General features: G+C 42.2%; 1 protein-coding gene across 5 annotated transcripts in view; it reads right to left on the bottom strand.

Moving 5' to 3' along the window:
* Window positions 1-22,664, bottom strand: part of TENM2 (teneurin transmembrane protein 2) — a 985,093-nt gene that overhangs the window by 154,690 nt on the left and 807,739 nt on the right. For all 5 annotated transcript variants that reach the window (XM_025389012.1, XM_025389009.1, XM_025389010.1 and 2 more), the window contains 2 exons: window positions 19,344-19,539; window positions 7,644-7,745 (listed from right to left, as the gene is read on the bottom strand). In XM_025389012.1, the coding sequence (XP_025244797.1) occupies window positions 7,644-7,745; window positions 19,344-19,539 (298 nt within the window). The remainder of the gene's footprint in view (window positions 1-7,643; window positions 7,746-19,343; window positions 19,540-22,664) is intronic.

The following is a 22,664-nucleotide window of genomic DNA, read 5'->3' as shown; positions in this document are numbered from 1 at the left end:
CTTGAATAATAAACACAATTATTGCTGGACAGGAGAGGTGTCTGATGGAAAATGGTACAAATCGCTGGGAAAGAAATGCCACTTTTCCTGAAGTTGTGGATCTGAACAGCTTGCCTTCTAAGTTGCTCAATTAATGCAATTCTATACTATTCAGTCTTCTTGGTCGCATTTTCTCCATATTCCCTGATGCTAATGGGTTATGTTTGTTGATTCACACCACTGTTCTTTGGTTTATTTGTTTTTGCCTTTACTCCTATGCTACACTAGTTTGCCATGTAGCAATTGCACTGTGCAATATTACAAGAAGGACTGGGAAAATGTTATGGATGTAATGTCTATTACGGTTTGCGATAGTATTTGTCTCTAGTTCCCAGTGATTTAAATGTGACCAAACCTTCTGTACTTTGTCACAAAAAGTGGGTTTTCCAGGTGACTATTTTGGTGAGTGTCAAAATAAGAATTTACAGTGTATTACTGTCGATTCACTTTGAATTAAAATATATATATTGCAGCAAAAAAAATTTTTTTAAAAACTTTGAAAACTTCAAATGCTCATGATGCCTTACAGGCATCCTTGCAACCCAGTCTCTCACGGCCCAGGAGACCAGGAGCACCTGTGTGATAAGGCCAGCCTCTGCCCCAGGTTCCCCTTCCGGCCTTCCCTGACTGTGATCTAGTGACATTCAAATGCACCAGTAAAATACCCTATGCCTTTTGCTCCACCCTGACTCGGCAATAAAGGCACTTGGCCACCAGCCCTCACTTTCTCTCAGCTCCCACCTGCCAGGCTGAACCCGATCCCTTGAAGCTGGTCCTACACAACCCTCTGCATGTGTGCTGTGGCTCCCTCTCTAGAATCTATGAGTATAATAAGTCCCCGAATTTCATATGTCTCTCCCAGCGTGAGTTCCACAGTTGGAGTGATCCTTAAAGACCCCACCAGGAGAACTTACTCCCCCAATTATAACACGCACATTTTATTGCTTTATAAACTTCCTTATTTTCTCCTTTGGAATGTCTATAGCATTCAAAGTCCGCATCACAGCATTTTGAGCTCCCATTTACGTTACCCCATTGCTTTTAATATGAATTGATCAGACCAGAAGCTCTCGGAAGGCAGAGCCTGTGGTTCCCTCACTCCTCCCTCTAGTCTGGCTCTTAGTGCAGTACCTGTCTCACAGTGGGCACATCACAAGTATTCGCTGAATGCACGAGTAAGTTCAGTCCCCTAGACTGACTCAGGACAATGTGTTAGATCCATTCCATGTTATTTCCATGAGCGGGTCAGTTTCATTTTGCCTTTGGAGCCTCTCAGGGCCCCCGAGATGGTGGGGGCTGTGGAATGAACACTCTTGCAAACGCATGCTGACTGATTCCTCCATTCACTGCAAGGATGTCTTCAGATGCCTGATGCAGACTGGCAGGTTTATAAGAAGACAAGGAGCTGCCATTTGCACTGCACATCTGAGGGCACAGGAGGCTCAGTGTGAGGTCAAGAGAGTAAATCCGCATTTCTGTCACTTGGACACATACTCAGTCGCTTGGATGTGATGGGAGTCTCTCTTGCTAACATGGCAAGTTCTCCCCCTGGCAGGAGGGCATGAGTCTGCTGGCTGCCTGCAGTCACAGAAACTGGCAGAGCTCAAGGCATCCTGGGCACAGCTGTCAGTGAAGGAACAAAGGTCAATGCGAATTTGTGATACGGGAGGACCTTATGTTTGGGGCCTCTTAAGAGTTTTCATCAAGAAAGAAGGACAGGCCTGGCTTGGTGGCTCACATCTGTAATCCCAGCACTTTGGGAGGCTGAGGCAGGTGGATCACCTGAGATCAGGAGTTTGAGATCAGCCTGGCTGACATGGTGCAACCCCATCTCTATGAAAAATCTAAAATTAGCTGGGTGTGGTGGTATGCCCCTGTGATCCCAGATACTCTGGAGGCTGAGGCAATAGAATCGCTTAGACCCTAGGAGAAGGAGGTTGCAGTGAGCTGAGATTGTGCCACTGCACTCCAGCCTGGGTGACAGAGTGAATCTCTGTCTCAAAAAACCAACCAACCAACCAACCAACCAGAAAAGAAAGAAGGACACTGATTATGGCCCACAGCCAGGAGATGGGGCGTCCTCTTCTGGGGAGCAGGAGACTCAGGTGCACCTGTCTTTGCACTTGCTAGCTGATTACCTCATTCTGTTGGCTTGGGGTTACTCCCTGCCAACAGTCAGCAGCTTCTTAAACCCGAAAGTTGTTTGTGAGTGGCAACTTGTCGCAGCCACTGCTAAATTGTGCAGGACCAACGGGATCGAGACTTCCCACCTCTCTGCCTTATGTGTGAGGGGGAACAAAGGCACACACACACACACACATACACACAATCACATTTTACTTTTTTTCTTATTATAATCAGAAGTGCATCTCTGATGTAATGCACTGAGTAGGGCATAGCATCTTGCTAAAAATGCATAACCTCAATCCAATCACCGGAAAATATCACACAAACCCATACTGAGAGACACTCTACAAAATACCTGACTAATGCTCTTCTAAAAGGTCCAGGTCATAAAAGGCAAGGAATAACTGAGGAACTGTCACAGACTGGTCAGGTTAAAGAGATGAGGGAGACGTGACAATTAAATGCAATGTGGGATCCTGGATGAGAAACAAAGGGCAAAATTAGGAAAAGTCTGTAAATTAGCTAATGGCTTTGTATGGATGTTAATGTCTTGGCTTTGATCTTTGAGTTACAGAAATTTAAAATGTGGACATAGGGGAAGCTGGGTAAGCTCTGTATGGAAACTCTGTGTTCTATCTGTGCAACTTGTCGGCAAATCTAAACTGATTTCAATATAAGGTTTAAAAAATTGTAGGGGGGAGGATTGGTTAAAATGGAATTTACCTCATATCATTGATATGAAGACAAGGGTACATATTAAGTACTTTACACAATATCTGGTGCATATTGAGTACTTAAAAGCTATTAGTTGTTATTTAAAAACAACTGGAAGTATAGGTTTAACATTTCAGAAGTAAGTTCGGTGCTAATCATTAGATTTTTGCACTTGAACCTGGTGCAGTTAAACCTGTGTGCTTGTGTTTACTTGTTTCTCATTTCATCCCGCAGGTGTGGTCAAGGAATTTTGTTATTTTAGGAGCCAATAGTTATGAATTGAGGTATTTAAGGCTTGAGTCTCTCCAGATCCCAGGCTTATGTGTGCTCAAGTCCACTTTTGGGATTCTTGATGTGAAATAAGTGTGTAAGAAGCTGACTTGGCTTGGATGCTAATCAAAGTGAAAATGTTACTCTCTAGATAGGGTTCATGGGGGCACTAACATTTCCTATAGTTTTCTCTTTTCCAGTTTTCTGGTTTTGACATTGTTCTTTTTAAAATAAATTTATCGCTGGGCACGCTGGCCCATGCCTGTAATCCCAGCACTTTGGGAGGCCGAGGTGGGTGGATCACCTGAGGTTGGGAGTTCAAGACCAGCCTGACCAACACGGAGAAACCTCGTCTTTACTAAAAATACAAAATTAGCCATGTGTGGTGGTGCATGCCTGTAATCCCAGATACCCAGGAGGCTGAGGCAGGTGAAGCACTTGAACCCGGGAGATGGAGGTTGCGTGAGCCGAGATCGCGTCACTGCACTCCAGCCTGGGCAACGAGAGCAAAACTCCGACTCAAAAAAAAAAAAAAAAAAAAAAAAAAAAGAAAATCTACAGAACTATAATGAATTGACTTAAAGAAGTATGTTAAGTGATTAATAATACTTATATCCCATGAAACTGGCAGAAATAATAAAGGTGATACATGAAAGATCAAAGATTGGGAAAGAAGGTTTTAGAATGAGGAGAAAGTTCTCTTTGTTAACAATGAAGTAGCTTAAACTGTGGCCATTTAAAAAACACTAAGGTAAAAACATCTATAGGGCAAAAAGGTAGAATCTTACTCCTAGCACTCTTCAACCAACTTCGCCCAGAATAAATGGAGAAATAGGGGGAAAAGCAATTTTATTCTTTAAACACTTCAATTTTGTCCACTGTGTGCATGAACAGCTAAATTAAAGTATACAAGTTCAAAGCCCGATTTTAGGAGCAGCGACTGAGTATGGAGGAGTCACTACTCTTAACATCCACTCAATATTTGTTTCACAAGGATCGATTATATACCATGGCTAATGCACACTTGCAGTGTGCGCCCAGCCACAGTGCAGGTGGTGAATGCAAAACACACACTGAGAGTCCTTTTAAGCAGCTAAATGGACACCCCATTACAGATCCATAATGCAGAATGGACGTTCATCTGCAAATGGATTTAAAGCAAAGGGTTCTTAAATGGCCAGGGTACTTAGGTTTAAAAGGCCAGTAACTGGATGTGCAGTCAGAGCACACATGGTTTTTAGGATTAATAATACATCGATGTGTGTCAGTGTTAATATACATTTACAGCTCACAGGCCGTGCGGCTGAGTGTTCAGCCTATTTGCAGCCACACATAAAAGGACGACTCTGTCCTTCTTCTCATTAATGCTTTCACTCCAAGGAAAATTAGATTATGCAAGGAAAGCCATTCAAATGACACTGAGGTTTTCCTTCCTTAAGCCTCTGCTAGGAAAAGCGCTCAGCCTGGTGATACATGTGCTGTTCTCTGTTCTCCCTGCTTCATCAGTGACCCTCAGAGCCTGAGGGAGGCGCTGCGAGGAGGTCCAGTCTCCACTGTTTACTTTGCTGATGTGCTCCCTGCCATTGATAGAGTGCACTAAGCCTGGCACAGCCCAGAGAGCTGTTGGGCGGCTTCCCGCCTGACACACAGCCCTGAGAGCTGTTGGGCGGCTTCTTGCCTTATTTTTAAAATTATACTTGAAGTTCTGGGATACATGTGCAGAATGTGCAGTTTTGTTACATAGATATACATATGGTTTGCTGCACCCATCAACCCGTCATCTGGTTTGCCGCATCCATAATAGTTTGCTGCACCCATCAACCCATCATCTACATTAGGTATTTCTCCTAATGCCATCCCTCCCCTAGCCCCCCACCCCCCAACAGGCCCCATTGTGTGATGTTCCCCTCCCTGTGTCCCTGTGTTCTCATTGTTCAACTCCCACTTATGAGTGAGAACATGTGGTGTTTGGTTTTCTGTTCCTGTGTTAGTTTGTTGAGAATGATGATTTCCAGCTTCATCCATGTCCCTGCAAAGGACATGAACTCATCCTTTTTTATGGCTGCATAGTATTTCATGGCATATATGTACCACATTTTCTTTATCCAGTCTATCATTGATGGGCATTTGGGTTGGTTCCAAGTCTTTGCTATTGTGAATAGTGCTGCAATAAACATACGTGTGCATGTGTCTTTATAGTAGAATGATTTATAATCCTTTGGGTATATACTCAGTAATGGGATTGCTGGGTCAAACGGTATTTCTGGTTCTAGATCCTTGGTATTTCTGGTTCTAGATCCATAATGTAGATCACCACACTGTCTTCCACAATGGTTGAAGTAATTTATACTCCCACCAACAGTGTAAATGCGTTCCTATTTATCCAGATCCTCTCCAGCATCTGTTGTTTCCTGACTTTTTAATGATCGCCATTGTAACTGGCATGAGATGGTATCTCATTGTGGTTTGCAGATGACGTGACTGTATATTTAGAAAACCCCATAGTCTCAGCCAAAAATCTCCTTAAGCTGATAAGCAACTTCAGCAAAATCTCAGGATACAAAATCAATGTGCAAAAATCACAAGCATTCCTATACACCAACAAGAGACAAACAGAGTGCCAAATCATGAGTGAACTCCCACTCACAATTGCTGCAAAGAGAATAAAATACCTAGGAATACAATTTACAAGGGATGTGAAGGACCTCTTCAAGGAGAACTACAAACCTTGTCTTCTTTTTAAGTTTATCGAAGCTTTCACCATACTGCGTGATGGAAGAGATGCCTGTAAGTGGTGTCATTTAGGAATTAAGTCTCATGCACATGCCATCAGACCCAGAACTTTAACTACAGAAAGCCCCCTTCACTTATCAGCATTTGGAAGGCTGGAACCCTCACCTCTTTGAAACAGTGAGACTATCTGAAATAGTATTTTTCAGAGCAATTGTGATGAGGGTGGGAAAGGAGAGGTACTATTTAGCATTTACAGAGCAGCTTCACTAATGATTGTCTTGCAGAAAGTCAAGGCAGGAAGGTCTTTTAATAAAGCACACATAAAAATAATGGGAAGATTAGTTACATATATAAATACATAAAATAATATGCATAATTAAATAAGAAAGTCAAGGCCTTTCAGGCCTTATTGTACCCTGCTAAGAGCTTTGCGTGTGTTATCTTACACTATTCTCACAATAAACCTAGGAAGTAACTCCCCACTTTTCTAGATGAGGAAACCAAGGTTCAGAAATGTTAAATCAGTCACTTAATGTCAGACACCCAATGGCAGAGCTGGGACTGGAACCACTTGCTGACTCTGCAGCAAGTGCACTTAACTGTCCCTTCACTATTTTTCAGACTGTGATATGGCCTATTAGTAGGTGGAAAATCAGCGTAATGGGTCATAACTAGTATTAAAAAAAAATGAGGCCGGGCACAGTGGCTCATGCCTGTAATCCCAGTGCTTTGGGAGGATGAAGCGGGTGGATGACTTGAGGTCAGGAGTTCGAGATCAGCCTGGCCAACATGGTGAAGCCCTGTTTCTACTAAAAATACAAAAATTAGCTGGGTGTGGTGGCGCATGCCTGTAATTCCAGCTTCTTGGGAGGCTGAGGCAGGATAATTGCTTGAACCCGGGACAGGGAAGTTGCAGTGAGCCAAGATCACACCACTGCATTCCAGCTTGGGTGACAGAGTGAGACTCAAAAAAATAAAATAAAATAAAAAATGAAATAGGATAGAAAAGAAACATGGAGTAAAATATCATTTTGTGAGTTTCATTTCAATTTCCTACTTTATACATATACACTTGTGTGTCTGTGTATCTGTGTCTGTGTCTGTGTGTGTGCCTGTGTATAAGTGTGAGATGCTCTGCTCTTCACTACAGCTGCCTCTGAGAGAGCCATTGAAGGTCACACTGAAGGTCTCTTGCAAGCAAGGTGTGTAGCCCCTAAATTCTCTGTTATTGTGAGAAGCATTTTCTTTCTTATATTACCTTTCCCCCAAGAATCTCTGGGCTTCAGCCATTCTGCGCACAGTAGTGTAGATAAATTAATAATACAATTTAAAACCGATTCCACCAAGATAAATAGCGCTTCCTAGATTAAGAGTGTAGCTGGCCAGAATGAATGAAATTTACTAACCCTGAGATGCTTAATCTTCCATTACATGGAAGTTAATGATTATAAGAAAGGAGTGATGGTAATTCACTTCTGCTTTTACAGGAAATCCGACCATCTCATTTTTAGCACATCTTTCTTCTCAGCACACCTCAGTGCCAAGGATAACTGCCCTGCTCCTGTAGGTACATTGGCCAATGGTCATAAATCAAAGCCTACTCTTTACCAAAGGCTCATGCCTTCTGGCATGCATGGCCTTGCAAGATGTTTCCAGGGAATTTGCTGGGAAGGCTACATGGGTGCTCCTTCTGTTACCCACTCAGAGAAGCGTAGGGAGGGTCTGTCTTCCAACCATAGCAGGGAAGCGGTGGCACATACCTTTAGCACAGTCTGCTCCTAGAAATCCTGGGAAACAGTGACACACCCCGGACACACATTCACCATTCCCATGGCAATTGCGTGGACAGTCCTGGACTGAATCTGAAAAAGAGATAAATGTAGTGATTGCCTTTTCCTCTGCCTACTGGTGCAGTAATTTAACCATTAGTAACTTGCCATTTGTAAAGACCAGTGCCAGCAACCTCAGATGCCTATAATAGGGGATTGGTCAGGAATATGAAGAGAATAGGGAGTGGTGGGGACTAGGACAGCTTGAACAGTGCTCTCCAGGTGATGGCCCCAGGCAGGAATGCAGGGCTAGTAGTGCTGTAACTTTTGCTTTTTAAGAATAAACTACCAATCTCATCCATCATAGTGGCTCACAGCTGTAATCCCAGCACTTTGGGAGGCTGAGGCAAGTGGATCACATGAGGTTAGGAGTCTGAGACTAGCCTGGCCAACGTGGTAAAACCCCATCATTACTAAAAACACATACACACACACACACACACACACACACACACACACACAAAATTAGCTGGATGTGGTGGTGCACTCCCGTAATCCCAGCTACTTGGGAGGCTGAGGCAGGAAAATAGCTTGAACCCAGGAGGCAGAGGTTGCAGTGAGCTGAGATCACGCCACTGCACTCCAGGCTGGGTGACAGAGTGAGACTCAATTTCAAAAACAAAACAAACAAACAAAACAAACCAATAGAAAGAATAAACTATCAGTCTGGGTTTAAAAACTATGAAAGCTCCCGTGTTTGAATGTTGACAAGTTTTTAAACACTGTACCCACAAGCTCCCCCACCCCAACCTTCATCATCCCAGCCATTTAAGATTTGGTCTGATAGGCAGGGTGTCAGTTTTTAGCCTTAGGTATAGAGAGTGATTCTTCAAAATAGGAGCAGTTATTGCCAACCTCAGATTTGTCGAGTAAAAACATTCCTTGCTTTAAGGAATTCTAGTAAAAGAAAAACCCAAATGCATAAGACTGCTTAAATTCTGCATGATTTTGGAATTCTTTAAGTAGGAGGTTTGGGGTTATACAAACGTCCTTTTATGCTTAGCTTTTGAGGATGTTATTTTTCATGAAAATGAATTAATTCACATTTGGCTCTAACCTGCATCACTGTCTTATCTTGTGATTTACCCTTCTATGTGTACTCTCAAGTAATACCTTCAAAGGAATGATTTTGGAACTTTTTAATGTTGATTTGGGTCTGCACAGAAATAGTCATATTCTTTTTTTTTTATTATTATACTTTAAGTTCTAGGGTACATGTACACAATGTGCAGGTTTGTTACATATGTATACTTGTGCCATGTTGGTGTGCTGCACCCATCAACTCGTCAGCACCCATCAACTCGTCATTTACATCAGGTATAACTTCCAATGCCAACCCCTCCCCCTCCCCCTCTCCATAATAGGCCCCAGTGTATGATGTTCCCCTTCCAGAGTCCAAGTGATCTCAGTGTTCAGTTCTCACCTATGAGTGAGAACATGCGGTGTTTGGTTTTCTGTTCTTGCAATAGTTTGCTGAGAATGATGGTTTCCAGCTGCATCCATGTCCTTACAAAGGACACGAACTCATCCTTTTTTATGGCTACATAGTATTCCATGGTGTATATGTGCCACATTTTCTTAATCCAGTCTGTCACTGATGGACATTTGGGTTGATTCCAAGTCTTTGCTATTGTGAATAGTGCCGCAATAAACATACGTGTGCATGTGTCTTTATAGCAGCATGATTTATAATCCTTTGGGTATATACCCAGTAATTGGATGGCTGGGTCATATGGTATTTCTAGTTCTAGATCCTTGAGGAATCGCCATACTGTTTTCCACAATGGTTGAACCAGTTTGCAATCCCACCAACAGTGTAAAAGTGTTCCTAGTTCTCCACATCCTCTCCAGCACCTGTTGTTTCCTGACTTTTTAATGATTGCCATTCTAACTGGTGTGAGATGGTATCTCGTTGTGGTTTTGATTTGCATTTCTCTGATGGCCAGTGATGATGAGCATTTTTTCATGTGCCTGTTGGCTGTATGCATGTCTTCTTTTATCCATTTCTTCTAGGTTTTCTAGTTTATTTGTGTAGAGGTGTTTATAGTATTCTCTGATGGTAGTTTGTATTTCTGTGGGGTCGGTGGTGATATCTCCTTTATCATTTTTTATTGCGTCTATTTGATTCTTCTCTCTTTTCTTCTTTATTAGTCTTGCTAGGGGTCTACCAATTTTGTTGATCTTTTCAAAAAACCAGTTCCTGGATTCATTGATTTTTTTGGAGGCTTTTTTTGTGTCTCTATCTCCTTCAGTTCTGCTCTAATCTTAGTTATTTCTTGCCTTCTGCTAGCTTTTGAATGTGTTTGCTCTTGCTTCTCTAGTTCTTTTAATTGTGATGTTAGGGTGTCAATTTTAGATCTTTCCAGCTTTCTCTTCTGGGCATTTAGTGCTATACATTTCCCTCTACACACTGCTTTAAATGTGTCCCAGAGATTCTGGTATGTTGTATCTTTGTTCTCATTGGTTTCAAAGAACATCTTTATTTCTGCCTTCATTTCGTTATGTACCCAGTAGTCATTCAGGAGCAGGTTGTTCAGTTTCCATGTAGTTGAGCGGTTTTGATTGAGTTTCTTAGTCCTGAATTCTAGTTTGATGGCACTGTGGTCTGAGAGACAGTTTGTTATAATTTCTGTTCTTTTACATTTGCTGAGGAGTGCTTTATTCCAACTATGTGGTCAATTTTGGAATAAGTGAGATGTGGTGCTGAGAAGAATGTATATTCTGTTGATTTGGGGTGGAGAGTTCTGTAGATATCTATTAGGTCTGCTTGGTGCAGAGTTGAGTTCAATTCTTGGATATCCTTGTTAACTTTCTGTCTCGTTGATCTGTCTAATGTTGACAGTGGGGTGTTAAAGTCTCCCATTATTATTGTATGGGAGTCTAAGTCTCTTTGTAAGTCTCTAAGGACTTGTTTTATGAATCTGGGTGCTCCTGTATTGGGTTCATATATATTTAGGATAGTTAGCTCTTCCTGTTGAATTGATCCCTTTACCATCATGTAATGGCCTTCTTTGTCTCTTTTGATCTTTGTTGGTTTAAAGTCTGTTTTATCAGAGACTAGGATTGCAACCCCTGCTTTTTTTTGTTCTCCATTTGCTTGGTAGATCTTCCTCCATCCCTATATTTTGAGCCTATATGTGTCTCTGCATGTGAGATGGGTCTCCTGAATACAGCACACTGATGGGTCTTGACTCTTTATCCAATTTGCCAGTCTGTGTCTTTCAATTGGACCATTTAGTCCATTTATCTTTAAGGTTAATATTGTTATGTGTGAACTTGATCCTGTCACTGTGATGTTAGCTGGTTATTTTGCTCGTTGGTTGATGCAGTTTCTTCCTAGCATTGATGGTCTTTACATTTTGGCATGTTTTTGCAATGGCTGGTACCGGTTGTTCCTTTTCATGTTTAGTGCTTCCTTCAGGGTCTCTTGTAGGGCAGACCTGGTGGTGACAAAAGCTCTAAGCATTTGCTTGTCTGTAAAGGATTTTATTTCTCCTTCACTTATGAAACTTAATTTGGCTGGGTATGAAATTCTGGGTTGAAGATTCTTTTCTTTAAGAATGTTGAATATTGGCCCCCACTCTCTTTTGGCTTGGAGAGTTTCTGCCGAGATATCTGCTGTTAGTCTGATGGGCTTCCCTTTGTGGGTAACGCGACCTTTCTCTCTGGCTGCCCTTAACATTTTTTCCTTCATTTCAACTTTGGTGAATCTGACAATTATGTGTCTTGGAGTTGCTCTTTTCGAGGAGTATCTTTGTGGCCGTTCTTTGTATTTCCTGAATTCGAATGTTGGCCTGCCTTACTACGTTGGGGAAGTTCTCCTAGATGATATCCTGAAGAGTGTTTTCCAACTTGGTTCCATTTTCCTCCTCACTTTCAGGCACACCAATCAGACGTAGATTTGGTCTTTTCACATAATCCCATATTTCTTGAAGGCTTCGTTCATTTCTTTTTCCTCTTTTTTCTCTAGACTTCTCTTCTCACTTCATTTCATTCATTTGATCTTCAATCATTGATACTCTTTTTTCCAGTTGATCGAGTCAGTTACTGAAGCTTGTGCATTTGTCACATATTTCTCATGTCATGGTTTTTATCTCTGTCAGTTCATTTATGGCCTTCTCTGCATTGATTATTCTAGTTATCCATTCTTCCATTCTTTTTTCAAGATTTTTAGTTTCTTTGCACTGGGTACATAGTTCCTCCTTTAGCTCTGAGAAGTTTGATCGACTGAAGCCTTCTTCTCTCAACTCGTCGAAGTCATTCTCCCTTCAGCTTTGATCCGTTGCTGGCGATGAGCTGTGTTCCTTTGGAGGGGGAGATGTGCTCTGATTTTTTGAATTTCCAGCTTTTCTGCCCTGCTTTTTCCCCATTTTTGTGGTTTTATCTGCCTCTGGTCTTTGATGATGGTGACGTACTGATGGGGTTTTGGTGTGGGTGTCCTTTCTGTTTGTTAGTTTTCCTTCTAACAATCAGGACCCTCAGTTGTAGGTCTGTTGGAGTTTGCTTGAGGACCACTCCAGATGCTGTTTTCCTGGGTATCAGCAGCAGAGGCTGCAGAAGATAGAATATCACTGAAGAGCGAGTTCTGCTGTCTGATTCTTGCTCTGGAAGCTTTGTCTCAGGGGTGTACCCTGCCATGTGTGGTGTGAGGTGTCAGTCTGCACCTAGTGGGGGATGTATCCCAGTTAGGCTACTCAGGGGTCAGGGACCCACTTGAGCAGGCAGTCTGTCCATTCTCAGATCTCAACCTCCGTGCTGGGAGATCCACTGCTCTCTTCAAAGCTGTCAGACAGGGTCATTCAATAGTCATATTCTTTAAAAATTATTACCCCATCATCCTAATTTTTGTCCTAAAACAAAATACCTTTAGACTTTCAGGTTCCAAATTACTAAGATGATGAAAAGGAAAGTATAAGCCACTATTCCCAAAATGTGATGTTATATCACCCTTGGAGAGTTGGGGACTTTGACCTGGTGACATAGTATGAAAGGCTGTGAAGTCTAATTGTTCCTAATGGAGTTACCTGAGAGTGATAAAGGATGTGTTTCCTTTAAACCTGATTTCCCATTTACTCCTACTCTGGATTGAAACTCTGAATCATACCATTCTGTTTTCTTCCTACAGTGTTTCCTTTCTCAGCCCTCATCTTCCAGAACTACACTGTAGTTGGTTTCTGGCAGTCTGAGGAAAACTCAATGAGTATATTTGCTTTTTCAAAATCAGACAAAAGACTATAGACCCCATCAAGCCAGTTTCCTTAATGTATAACAATAATTAACATTTCAGACTGAAACTCCTTGAGGTTGGCTGTGTAAATGTCGGCTGAGAAGCATCCAGGTGGCTACTTATTTGTTTCATTTATTCATCCCTCATTCAAAAAGCGTTAGGTGCTTTTGTGGATCAGCAAATCAGTAATTTCACAGGGTGCTGGGAGATCATTCTCCCTGGGTCTCTCATGTTTCTGAATGTCTTGAGAGCACAGGCATTGACTGCCTTAGTTCTGAACTATCTTTTCAAGGCTGTCTGTATTGGGAACAGCCTTGGGAGACAGCAATAGTGTCTCTCTTCTGAGTAAAGGGCAGGTTTACTTATTACCCAGTATAGTAAAGACAATGTCTCCCTCTGGAACAAAGAATAAGCATGCTTACTGCCTATTCTAAGAGACTCGGGTTCAGTAAGCTCAGGGTTTTTCTTCTGCAATGCAACCCACGATATGTACTGGCATCACCCGACCTGAGGGAAGCCCTGAGGAGTTACTCTGAGGGAACTGGGGCCTGGGGAACCAGAACACATACTGACACTCTGGATATTGCATTGCTCTGAGTAATAAAGTCCCTTATCTCTGACCCATGAGTCTCATGTCTTCTGATGGCATCCATGAAACTGTGTCAGGCTAACATGTTAGCTTGCAACTAGGGTAAGGTCTCAGATCTGTCACATTCTTACATATGATTCAGTCTACTAACTGAGCACTTATATTATGCAAGGCACTATATAAAAAGGCATTGGAGATACCACGGTGAAAATGACAGACATAGTCTCCTCATATGCAAAGCCCTCATAAAACTTTGCACAATAATAGAGAATACAAGCCAAAAAAAATCAAGCAAATTGAATAAGTAAAAATTACAATAAGTGCTTTGAAGAGAATAGGATACTGAGATGGAGTAACAGGAGGAAGCTACCTAAAGAGAGTGTTCAGGGAGGGCCTCTCTACTCTATGCAAGTGACTCTGAAGGATGAGCTGAAACCAGCAAGCAAAGAGCTGAGGGAAGGGTGTTCCAGGTCAGAGGAACAGCTTATGCAAAGGCTCTGGGGTGGGAAAGAGAGGAACTGAATCCAGTATGGATGCAGGGTAGCAAACAAGGGAGAGTGTGACATTAGTTGAGTTTGGAGAGATCCAGACAGGGAGATGGATCATCCAGGGACATGTAGGCCAGCAGTCTCCAACCTTTTTGCCACCAGGGACTGGTTCCATGGAAGACAATTCTTCTACAGACTGGGGCTTGGGGATGGTTTCAGCATGATTCAAGCACATACATTTATTGTGTATTTTATTTCTATTATTATTACATTGTAATATATAATGAAATAACTATACAACTCATGATAATGTCGAATCAATGGGAGCCCTGAGCTTGTTTTTCTGCAACTACATGGTTCCATCTAGGGGTGATGGGAGACAGTGACATATCATCAGGCTTTAGATTCTCATAAGGAGCACACAACCTAGATCCCTTGCATGCACAGTTCACAATAGGGTTTGCCCTCATATGATAATCTAATGCCGCTGCTGATCTGATAGGGGGTGGAGCTCAGGCACTAATGCAAGCAATAAAGATAAAGCTTCACTTGCTCGCCCACTGCTCCCCTCTTGCTCTGTGGCCCAGTTCCTAATGGGCCACAGACCTCATTGTGATCTGTGCATGCGAGGGATCTGGGTTGCATGCTCCTTATGAGAATCTAATGCCTGATGATCTATCACTGTCTCCCATGACCCCCAGATGGGATCATCTAGTTGCAGGAAAACAAGCTCAGGGCTTCCACTGATTTGACATTATGGTGAATACTGATCTGTGGCCCTAGGGTTGAGGACCCCTGCTATAGGCCATGTGGATGACTTGGGTTCTATTCTGGAACTTCTGAATATAAATGAAACATTTAAACAGAGGAACATCATTCTTCAGCTTGCATTTTTTGAAGTCCTTCCTACGGTGAAGTAGAGATTGTTTCTCACTGAGCATCTGGGTCTGGGGATGGTTTGGTGGAAATTGACATTCCTGAGGTCAAGGCTCCCTGTTCTCAAAACTTACATCTTTGGCAGTCAAGCAGCAAAGGTCCAGGGAGCTCTTTGCCACCACAATCCCATGGAAAAGGCCCGAGATCTTTGCACAGTTTCTTTGCTTGGCTGGAGGGCTTCACTTGAGGTATTTATCATTGTGTCTCAGCTCCTGGATGTCTTCCTCACTTTCCTCGATCTGGGCTTTGTATCACTTCCTCTTTGCTCTTGTAATTCTTATATATATCTATCTTCTCTCACCAAGCCCTCGATCTGAACTGTTCATCAAGGTATTTTCATTGCTTGGTATACGAGAGGTCCTTGGTAAAAAGTTGTCCAAGTGTGATTATGTGTGTGTGTGTCTATGTGTCTGTGTATGTCTATGTGTGTGTGTGTCTGTGTGTCTGTGTATGTCTGCGTGTGTCTGTGTATGTCTATGTGTGTGTGTATGTGTATGTCTGTGTGTATGTGTGTCTATGTGTGTGTCTGGGTGTCTATACCTATGTGTGTGTGTGTCTATACCTATGTGTGTGTGTGTCTGTGTGTGTGTCTATGTCTATGTCTGTGTGTCTGTGTATGTGTATATGTGTGTGTGTCTGTGTATGTCTGTGTGTGTGCGTCTGTGTATGTCTATGTGTGTGTGTGTCTGTGTATGTCTATGTGTATGTGTGTCTGTGTGTGTGTCTATGTCTATGTGTGTTTGTGTGTCTGTGTGTGTGTCTGTAAGTGTATGTCTATGTCTATGTGTGTGTCTGTGTGTCTGTGTATGTCTGTGTGTGTGTATGTCTATGTCTATGTGTATGTGTATCTGTGTATGTCTATGTGTGTGCGTCTGTGTGTGTATGTCTATGTGTGTGTGTGTCTGTGTATGACTGTGTATGTGTGTCTGTGTATGTCTATGTGTGTGTGTATGTCTATGTGTGNTGTGTGTCTGTGTGTATGTGCGTGTATGTGTGTCTGTGTATGACTGTGTGGGTCTGTGTGTATGTGTGTCTGTGTGTGTGTCTGTGTATGTCTGTGTGTGTGTGTATGTGTGTCTGGGTGTCTGTGACTATGTGTGTGTGTCTGTGTGTCTGTGTGTGTGTCTGTGTATGTCTGTGTGTGTGTGTCTCTGCGTGTGTGTGTATGTGTGTCTGTGTGTGTGTCTGTGTGTCCGCATGTGGGGGAGGAGAATCCTAAATAAACATTGTCATAAACAGTATTTTTCATTTAACTTTCCCAACAACTCATATTGAAAGTATTTTGATAGTTTCTGAGGGAGAAACAATGATATGGCAAAGCTCAAATAAAAAGGAACTCACAATCCCCTTTCTCCAACACTCAGTTAAATATTTTTAAGATATTATCAGTTTTCCTTTTTGTTTACATTTTCTTGAGGAAGAAGTGGCCTCCGGAAGTGAGATCAAGCCCAGGGAATGGGATTTTACCCAAGTGGAGGCTAGCATCGTGCTTCCAGAAAGCCGTTCTGTTGTCTCGAGAAGAAACTTATTTCTGAAAGCAGGCTGCTTCTCTCCAAAACACATCAAAAGACTTCCCCAAGTCAAAGGTATATTTAGTGTGATCGCTGGTTGACACCTGTCGAACATTTTCCTTCTGTTTCACATCACGGGGGTTTACAGCACTCCTGGCTGCTCTTGATGGAGAACGTTCTGATGATAGTTATGTGTGGGAGAACCTCTGAATCAAATAAAACACTGTTCTTTTCCCTGCACTTCAGGCCAATTACTATCATTGCTCCATCAAGATGTCTGCCCAACTATTAGGCCGATTACCTTTGACTTTCTCTTTGAGATACAGTCCAGACAAGAGAAATCCTCTTGGGAGAATTGCTATTCCCCGCTCCAACAGGCCAGGGTGGATGATGGCCCGTGGGAAGGGAATTTCACTACCACAACGCCTGTGTCCATGTGAATAAAGGAGAAGGAGGACAGAAGCTGTTGGGAAATAATCTGAACCCCAGAAAATGTGCTAAGTTTAGAGGGAAAAGGATTTAGTTGGCTAGAATCCAAAGGAATCCAGTGGTTAAGAGCACAGGCTCTGGAAAGTATGAATCCTGATTTCACCTTTTCCTGGCTGTGTGTGACCTTGGGCAAGTTTTCTAACTGCATTCAGCCTTGGATTCCTCAGTTGGAAAATGCAGAGAATTGTGATAGTGCTACCTCATGTGGCTACTCCATGGGTTGAGGAAGCAAGAGACACGAAGGCATAATACCGGGGCTAGCACACTGTTGACGCTCTATAAATGCATAGCTGTTCTTGTTGTTATGAACCACTTCTCTGAATTCTTGTAGACCCCAGCTGAGCCAGCTGCTGTGCAGGGTGTGTGCTGTCACGTATGTGTCAAGCCTCTTGAGTTTAAACACAAAGCGACACAAAGGAAGTCATTTCTCATCATGTTCTTAAACTAAAGATTTAAAAAAATCTCAACATCTCAAGCTGGTTCCAAATTTGTTTCTAGTTTTTTCCTTTTGTGAGCTAGTCTCTACCCTATTACTTTTCTTCCCCATTGGTACCTAACCTAATTCTGGGTATTTTCCCTTTGTGGAACGCTTCTCCACTGACTTTCATTATACAAAGTTTATGACATGACTTTAGAGTAGGGGTTGGCAAACTTTGTCTGTAAAGGGGCAGAGAGTAACGATTTAGGCTTTGTGGGCCATATGGTCTCTGCTGCAATGACTCAACTCTGCCGTGACAGTGGGAAAGCTGCCATAGACAATATGTAAACAGATGTATGGGGCTGTGCTCCAATAAAACTTTATTCAAAAAACCAGGCAGTGGGCCAGATTCAGCCCATGGGCTACAGTGGAGCCAACTCCTGCTTTGGAGCATTTGGCCAGTCTTGACAGGGTCAGCCTTTGCTTAGCAGAGGGAATAAGGATTGATGTGAATCCCATGGTCAGTACCAAAACTCGATATGATTTCACACCATTCTGAAGTGTGGCCACTGATGAAGAATTGCCACCTGAATTTCAGGATGGATTACATAGCTCTTTGAAGAATCAGGGAGCCCCTCAGAAAAATCCATGGGGCCAATAGAAAAGTTCTTAAAATGTAATCAACAGAAAAACAGTGATACTAGATGTATTCCTAAAGAAAAAAAAAATCGGATGTCATTTAGTGACCACCAACTCATGCCACACACGTTTTATTTGTCATGATACTCACATCACCCTCTACTTCTGGATGTGGTCATTACCTTTTCACAGATGATGAAACTGAGGCTCAGAGAGATAAGTGAATTGCCCAGTTAACATGTGGGGAAGCAAATCTTGGATTTAATGCTGGAGCTACCAAGTCTTTCTTCAAGAAGCCACCTTGTGTGCGCTTCCCCAGTGAATCTTGAGATCTACAGCTAAAAGTTGTTGGGACACATGGTGTTGTACAAAGATGGTGGACAAGACCTAGAAGCCCATGCCATTTCCACTGTTTCCACAGCCTGGGTCTTTGAGAGATTCAGCTTTCTGAATCTCAATTTATTCTTCTGTGAAATGGGTCTATTAATCTCCCCTGATTCACAGAGGTTCTACCCAGGATCAATTATTATTGTCAGGAGGAAGATTAAAAATCCCAGTAACGTAACTTTAATGAAAATATCTGCAGCTTCTTTGCTTGTTAACATACTTAGGGTTTGTTGTAGAAAAACTTTATGAAACCTTCCTCAAGCGAATGACTGTTTTAGAGCTTTGTATTGCATGCATAAGGACATTTTGGTTGAAACTTCGCTTTTCCCTTGGCAGCTAATAGAAGGCAGGGCTACCCTATGCCAAAATGATAAGTACTTAATTAAAACACTTTGAGATTTACCTACTTAAGAATGAAAACATGATTTTTAAATGTCTATATAATTTATCTGATTTAAAGTTTTTAAAAAATCACTTTTTATTAATATTTTGAGGTTCCCTTAATTTTTAAGAAAAATTCCGAGCTGGTGTGAATTGCCAGTAGTTTCTCTACTATATGCTTAGAGATTTATATATTTATTCTAGTTAATCCCCACAATGGCCCTATGAGGTGGGCATTCATGTTAGTTCTATTTTACTATGAGGAAACTGAGGCTTATCAAAGTCAAGTGATTTGCTTAGGTTGTGTGGTCAGGACTCAACCCAGGCAGTCTGACCTAAACTCTTAACCTCAATTTCATCCTTGGTGGCTCTTTCATGGTTTAAGCAGCATTTCCATTTAATCAGAGCTAGTTTCAGGTGTGTGACACTATAAGGCCTAAACAAAGGATCCTTGTTGGTTGTCATCTGTACTAGAAACTACCTTAGAAGATGTGTTTTCTGCAGAGAAGCCCAGAACATTTCCATCTTCCCTTCATGGTGTACCATCTCAGAGATCCCACACCTACCTAGGACAACAGTGTTGAAGGAAACCATCTCTTTGTCTTTTCCATCATTGTAGAAGGCCAGATGCCACAGGCCCACATCCAGGTACTGCACAAACACGGCTTCGTTCTGAACCAAGGTCTGTATGCTCCGGCGTTCCCTGGGAGACTCAACCACACTCCACTTTTCCTTCCCGTCCAGACGTTCCATGAAGTCATACTGGGAAAAGAAGAGAGAGTACCATGTATGAGACAAGGTGCAGATGTGGTCCCATACGTGGCACCTTCCCCTCCTACCCATTTGTTAATGGAGAAAGACCTTTTTTGTAGCACATTTTGCTATGAACTTATTCAGGAAAACAAGAGCCACAAAACGTGTAACAGTAACAATCATTATTTATTATGCTTCATAATGATTGCTACTATTAATACTTTTATTACTCTGGGTCACAATCTCTTATCTGCTGTCCTGAAATCCAAAGAGCTTTAACCCAAAGTTTTTCTTTTGTTTGTTTGTATGTGTGTGTTGTGTGTGTGTGTGTGCGCACGTGTGTGTGTGGTGGAGGGAGTGGTACATGCTGTTGCTCCAGTCCCCCTCTGTATTATATAATACAGAGGATATGCAAAGTATAACTTTTCCATAATCCTCCAAATTATGAATTCCAAAATGTAATTGGTTGCCTGAGAGTTTCAGATAAAGAATTATGAACCCATGTTACCAGCTACCATTTTATTGATTATTTACTAGGAGAAATGGCACAGCAGAATGGCCATGATGAGGGCTATGGAGCCTGAGAGAATCCTGAATGAGGTGCTTACTAGCTTTGCCTGTCTGTGCCTCAGTTTCCCCATTGGCAAAACTGAAAATAAGAGTATCTGTGTTACGGGGTTGTTGTGAGGATTCAGATAATATTTAAAACAGTGCCTGGCACCCAGCAAACACAAAATACATGTTAGCCATCATGATCATTATCATCATTTTATTCAGTTCTTGAAGAAACCCTGATTTGGTACCTATCTTGGTATAATTTACATCCATATTTTACAGATAAGAAAGCTGAGACTCAGAGAAGTCAAGCAACTTTTCCAAAGTCATGCAGCTCCTAAGTGGCCAACCAAGAATTTAGACATAGATTGGCTTGGTGTTTATGTTCATGCCCTTATAGTGCCTGGCCTTGGATAAACCAGCAATTAAAGTTTAACTTTGCTTCAGTGGAAACCAGGTTCAGAATTGGAAGTGATTAATGAGAGACAGAGTGGTCAACTAAGGCTACCATGATAAGGGGATGGGGAGGTCAAATGGGACCCAAGAGAGGCCTGTTCTAAATAATAGGTGAAATGCTGTAGCAGGCAAGTGGGAGCCATTGAAGTCTCTTGAGCAGTGACTGATGTGATGAAAGGGATGTTTTGAAGAATTAGTGTGTAGGAAGGATATGAGATATTCTAAAGGGTGAAAAACTGAAAGCAGGAGGACCAATTAGGAAGTGATTGCAGAAACCCGGGGTGAGGTAAAAAAGGGTTTGATTAGGACAGTGAACGAGAAGAGGGGGACAACTTTGGAGGAACATTTCTAAGGAAGAGGTGACAGGGCTTGATCGTGGGCTGGACAGAGAGGATGAAGGAGAAGGCAAAGAGGACACCAATGTTTCTTACTTGTTGACAAGAAAATCGATAAAACCCCAGTAGAGCTGGACTAATCTTGTGAGCTCTTGCAAAATCACTGCATAGAAAAGTCACTTGCATGCTGACTTCCAGAGAACATTCAAAGTGTAGGTTTTAGCCAATGAAAACCACCACTGTAGGATTAAGCAATCTCTCCACTTTCCCTTCCATAAAAAGGTTTTTATGGGTTACAGACATCAACTATAACCCCTTTTACGAACTTCATAGAATGAAACTCCAGGAATCTCCTAATGTGCCTTTCCCGTCGTCAGAATCGCCAGTTTTTCCACCTGAAATGTGATCACTGAAAACAAAAGACTCTATAATCTTAAACACAAAGGCTTTGCCATCAGACACACCTGGGTTTGAATTCTGACTCTGTCACTTACTATTCTTTGATGTTGGGCACATCTACTTTTACCTTCTTCTTGGTTTTCATACCAGGGAATTAATCACACCTAACATTCAGGGAGGTTATAAGGATAACATGAGATAATGCTTAGGGCAGGGCCAGGAAGTTAATAACCATTTTATTAAGTACCTAGGGACTATGAGTCACCTACTTGCAAATCATAATGATCATGACGAGCAGCGCGTGGTTCTAGTTTCACACGTGGGGCGCTGGCAATGGCCACTGCTTAGAAGTAGAAATTTTCTCCATTTCTCAAGATACGAGTGTGTTTAGCTTCTCTCTACCCCATATCCCATTGGTCCCAGCTGTCTTTGTGGGATAAAATAAATGATTTAAAGTGATATGACAAACTGATGCTGCTTTTGGAGACCTTTCTAACCAAAGCATTTGTTCCTTAGCAACCTTGAAAATGTCCAACTGCAAAGACCCATGTCTACAAATTGCTGTCAGCCAGAGGAATGGCTGTAACTTCCTTGGTGCCGAGGTGAGAAGGATCTACTTCATTTCGGGTCCAAGTAATCACCCCCATGAGGAAGAGTTTGGCTGAAGGTGATTACTTGTGTGGGGCCATTGTTCATTACTAATTTGGGCATTAGTCATCTCTTGCCGAACCGCCTGACCAGCCAAGGGACACGGAAATGGCTTAGGACTAGTGGCAGTGCTCACCGTCCAGCCCAGTAAATTACTCTAAGAAGAGGCATTTTTCAGGGGAAAGAGAAGACATCTGTTTTGGCTGGCTCCTCAGAGTCCCCCCCCACAGAAGCACAGAGGGCAGTTTTCATTTAAGGAAGAATTGGCTAGCCAGGGGCTCTTGGAGAAGATATTGACTCTGATATGATATGGTGTTTGATGTGTCTCAATCCTGTAGCCCTTTATTGTGCTTTATTATCTTCAAAGCACTTATTACCCCCTAAAATGATATAATTTATTTTTATGTGTGTTGTCTTTCTACTCAGAAGAACATAAACTCCAGGAAGATAGGGGTTTCATCTGCAGGGTAGAGTGGTGAGGAGTGAGGACTTCAGAACTACTGCCCTTCTTCCTTCCCAGGACAGGCCAAATGATCCTCAAGATCATTTTCTTTTCCTTCTTTCCTTCCTTCCTTCCTTCCTTCCTTCCTTCCTTCCTTCCTTCCTTCCTTCCTTCCTCCCTCCCTCCCTCCCTCCCTCCCTCCCTTCCTCTTTCTCCTTTCCTTCCTTTCCTTCCTTTCCTTCCTTTCTTTTCTTTCCTTCCTTCCTTCCTTTTTTTTTTTTTTTTTTTTTTGGGGCTTT

Source organism: Theropithecus gelada, chromosome 6 (genome assembly GCF_003255815.1).
Source record: "Theropithecus gelada isolate Dixy chromosome 6, Tgel_1.0, whole genome shotgun sequence".
Classification (NCBI taxonomy): domain Eukaryota; kingdom Metazoa; phylum Chordata; class Mammalia; order Primates; family Cercopithecidae; genus Theropithecus; species Theropithecus gelada.
This window is presented reverse-complemented; position numbering and strand designations above follow the sequence as displayed.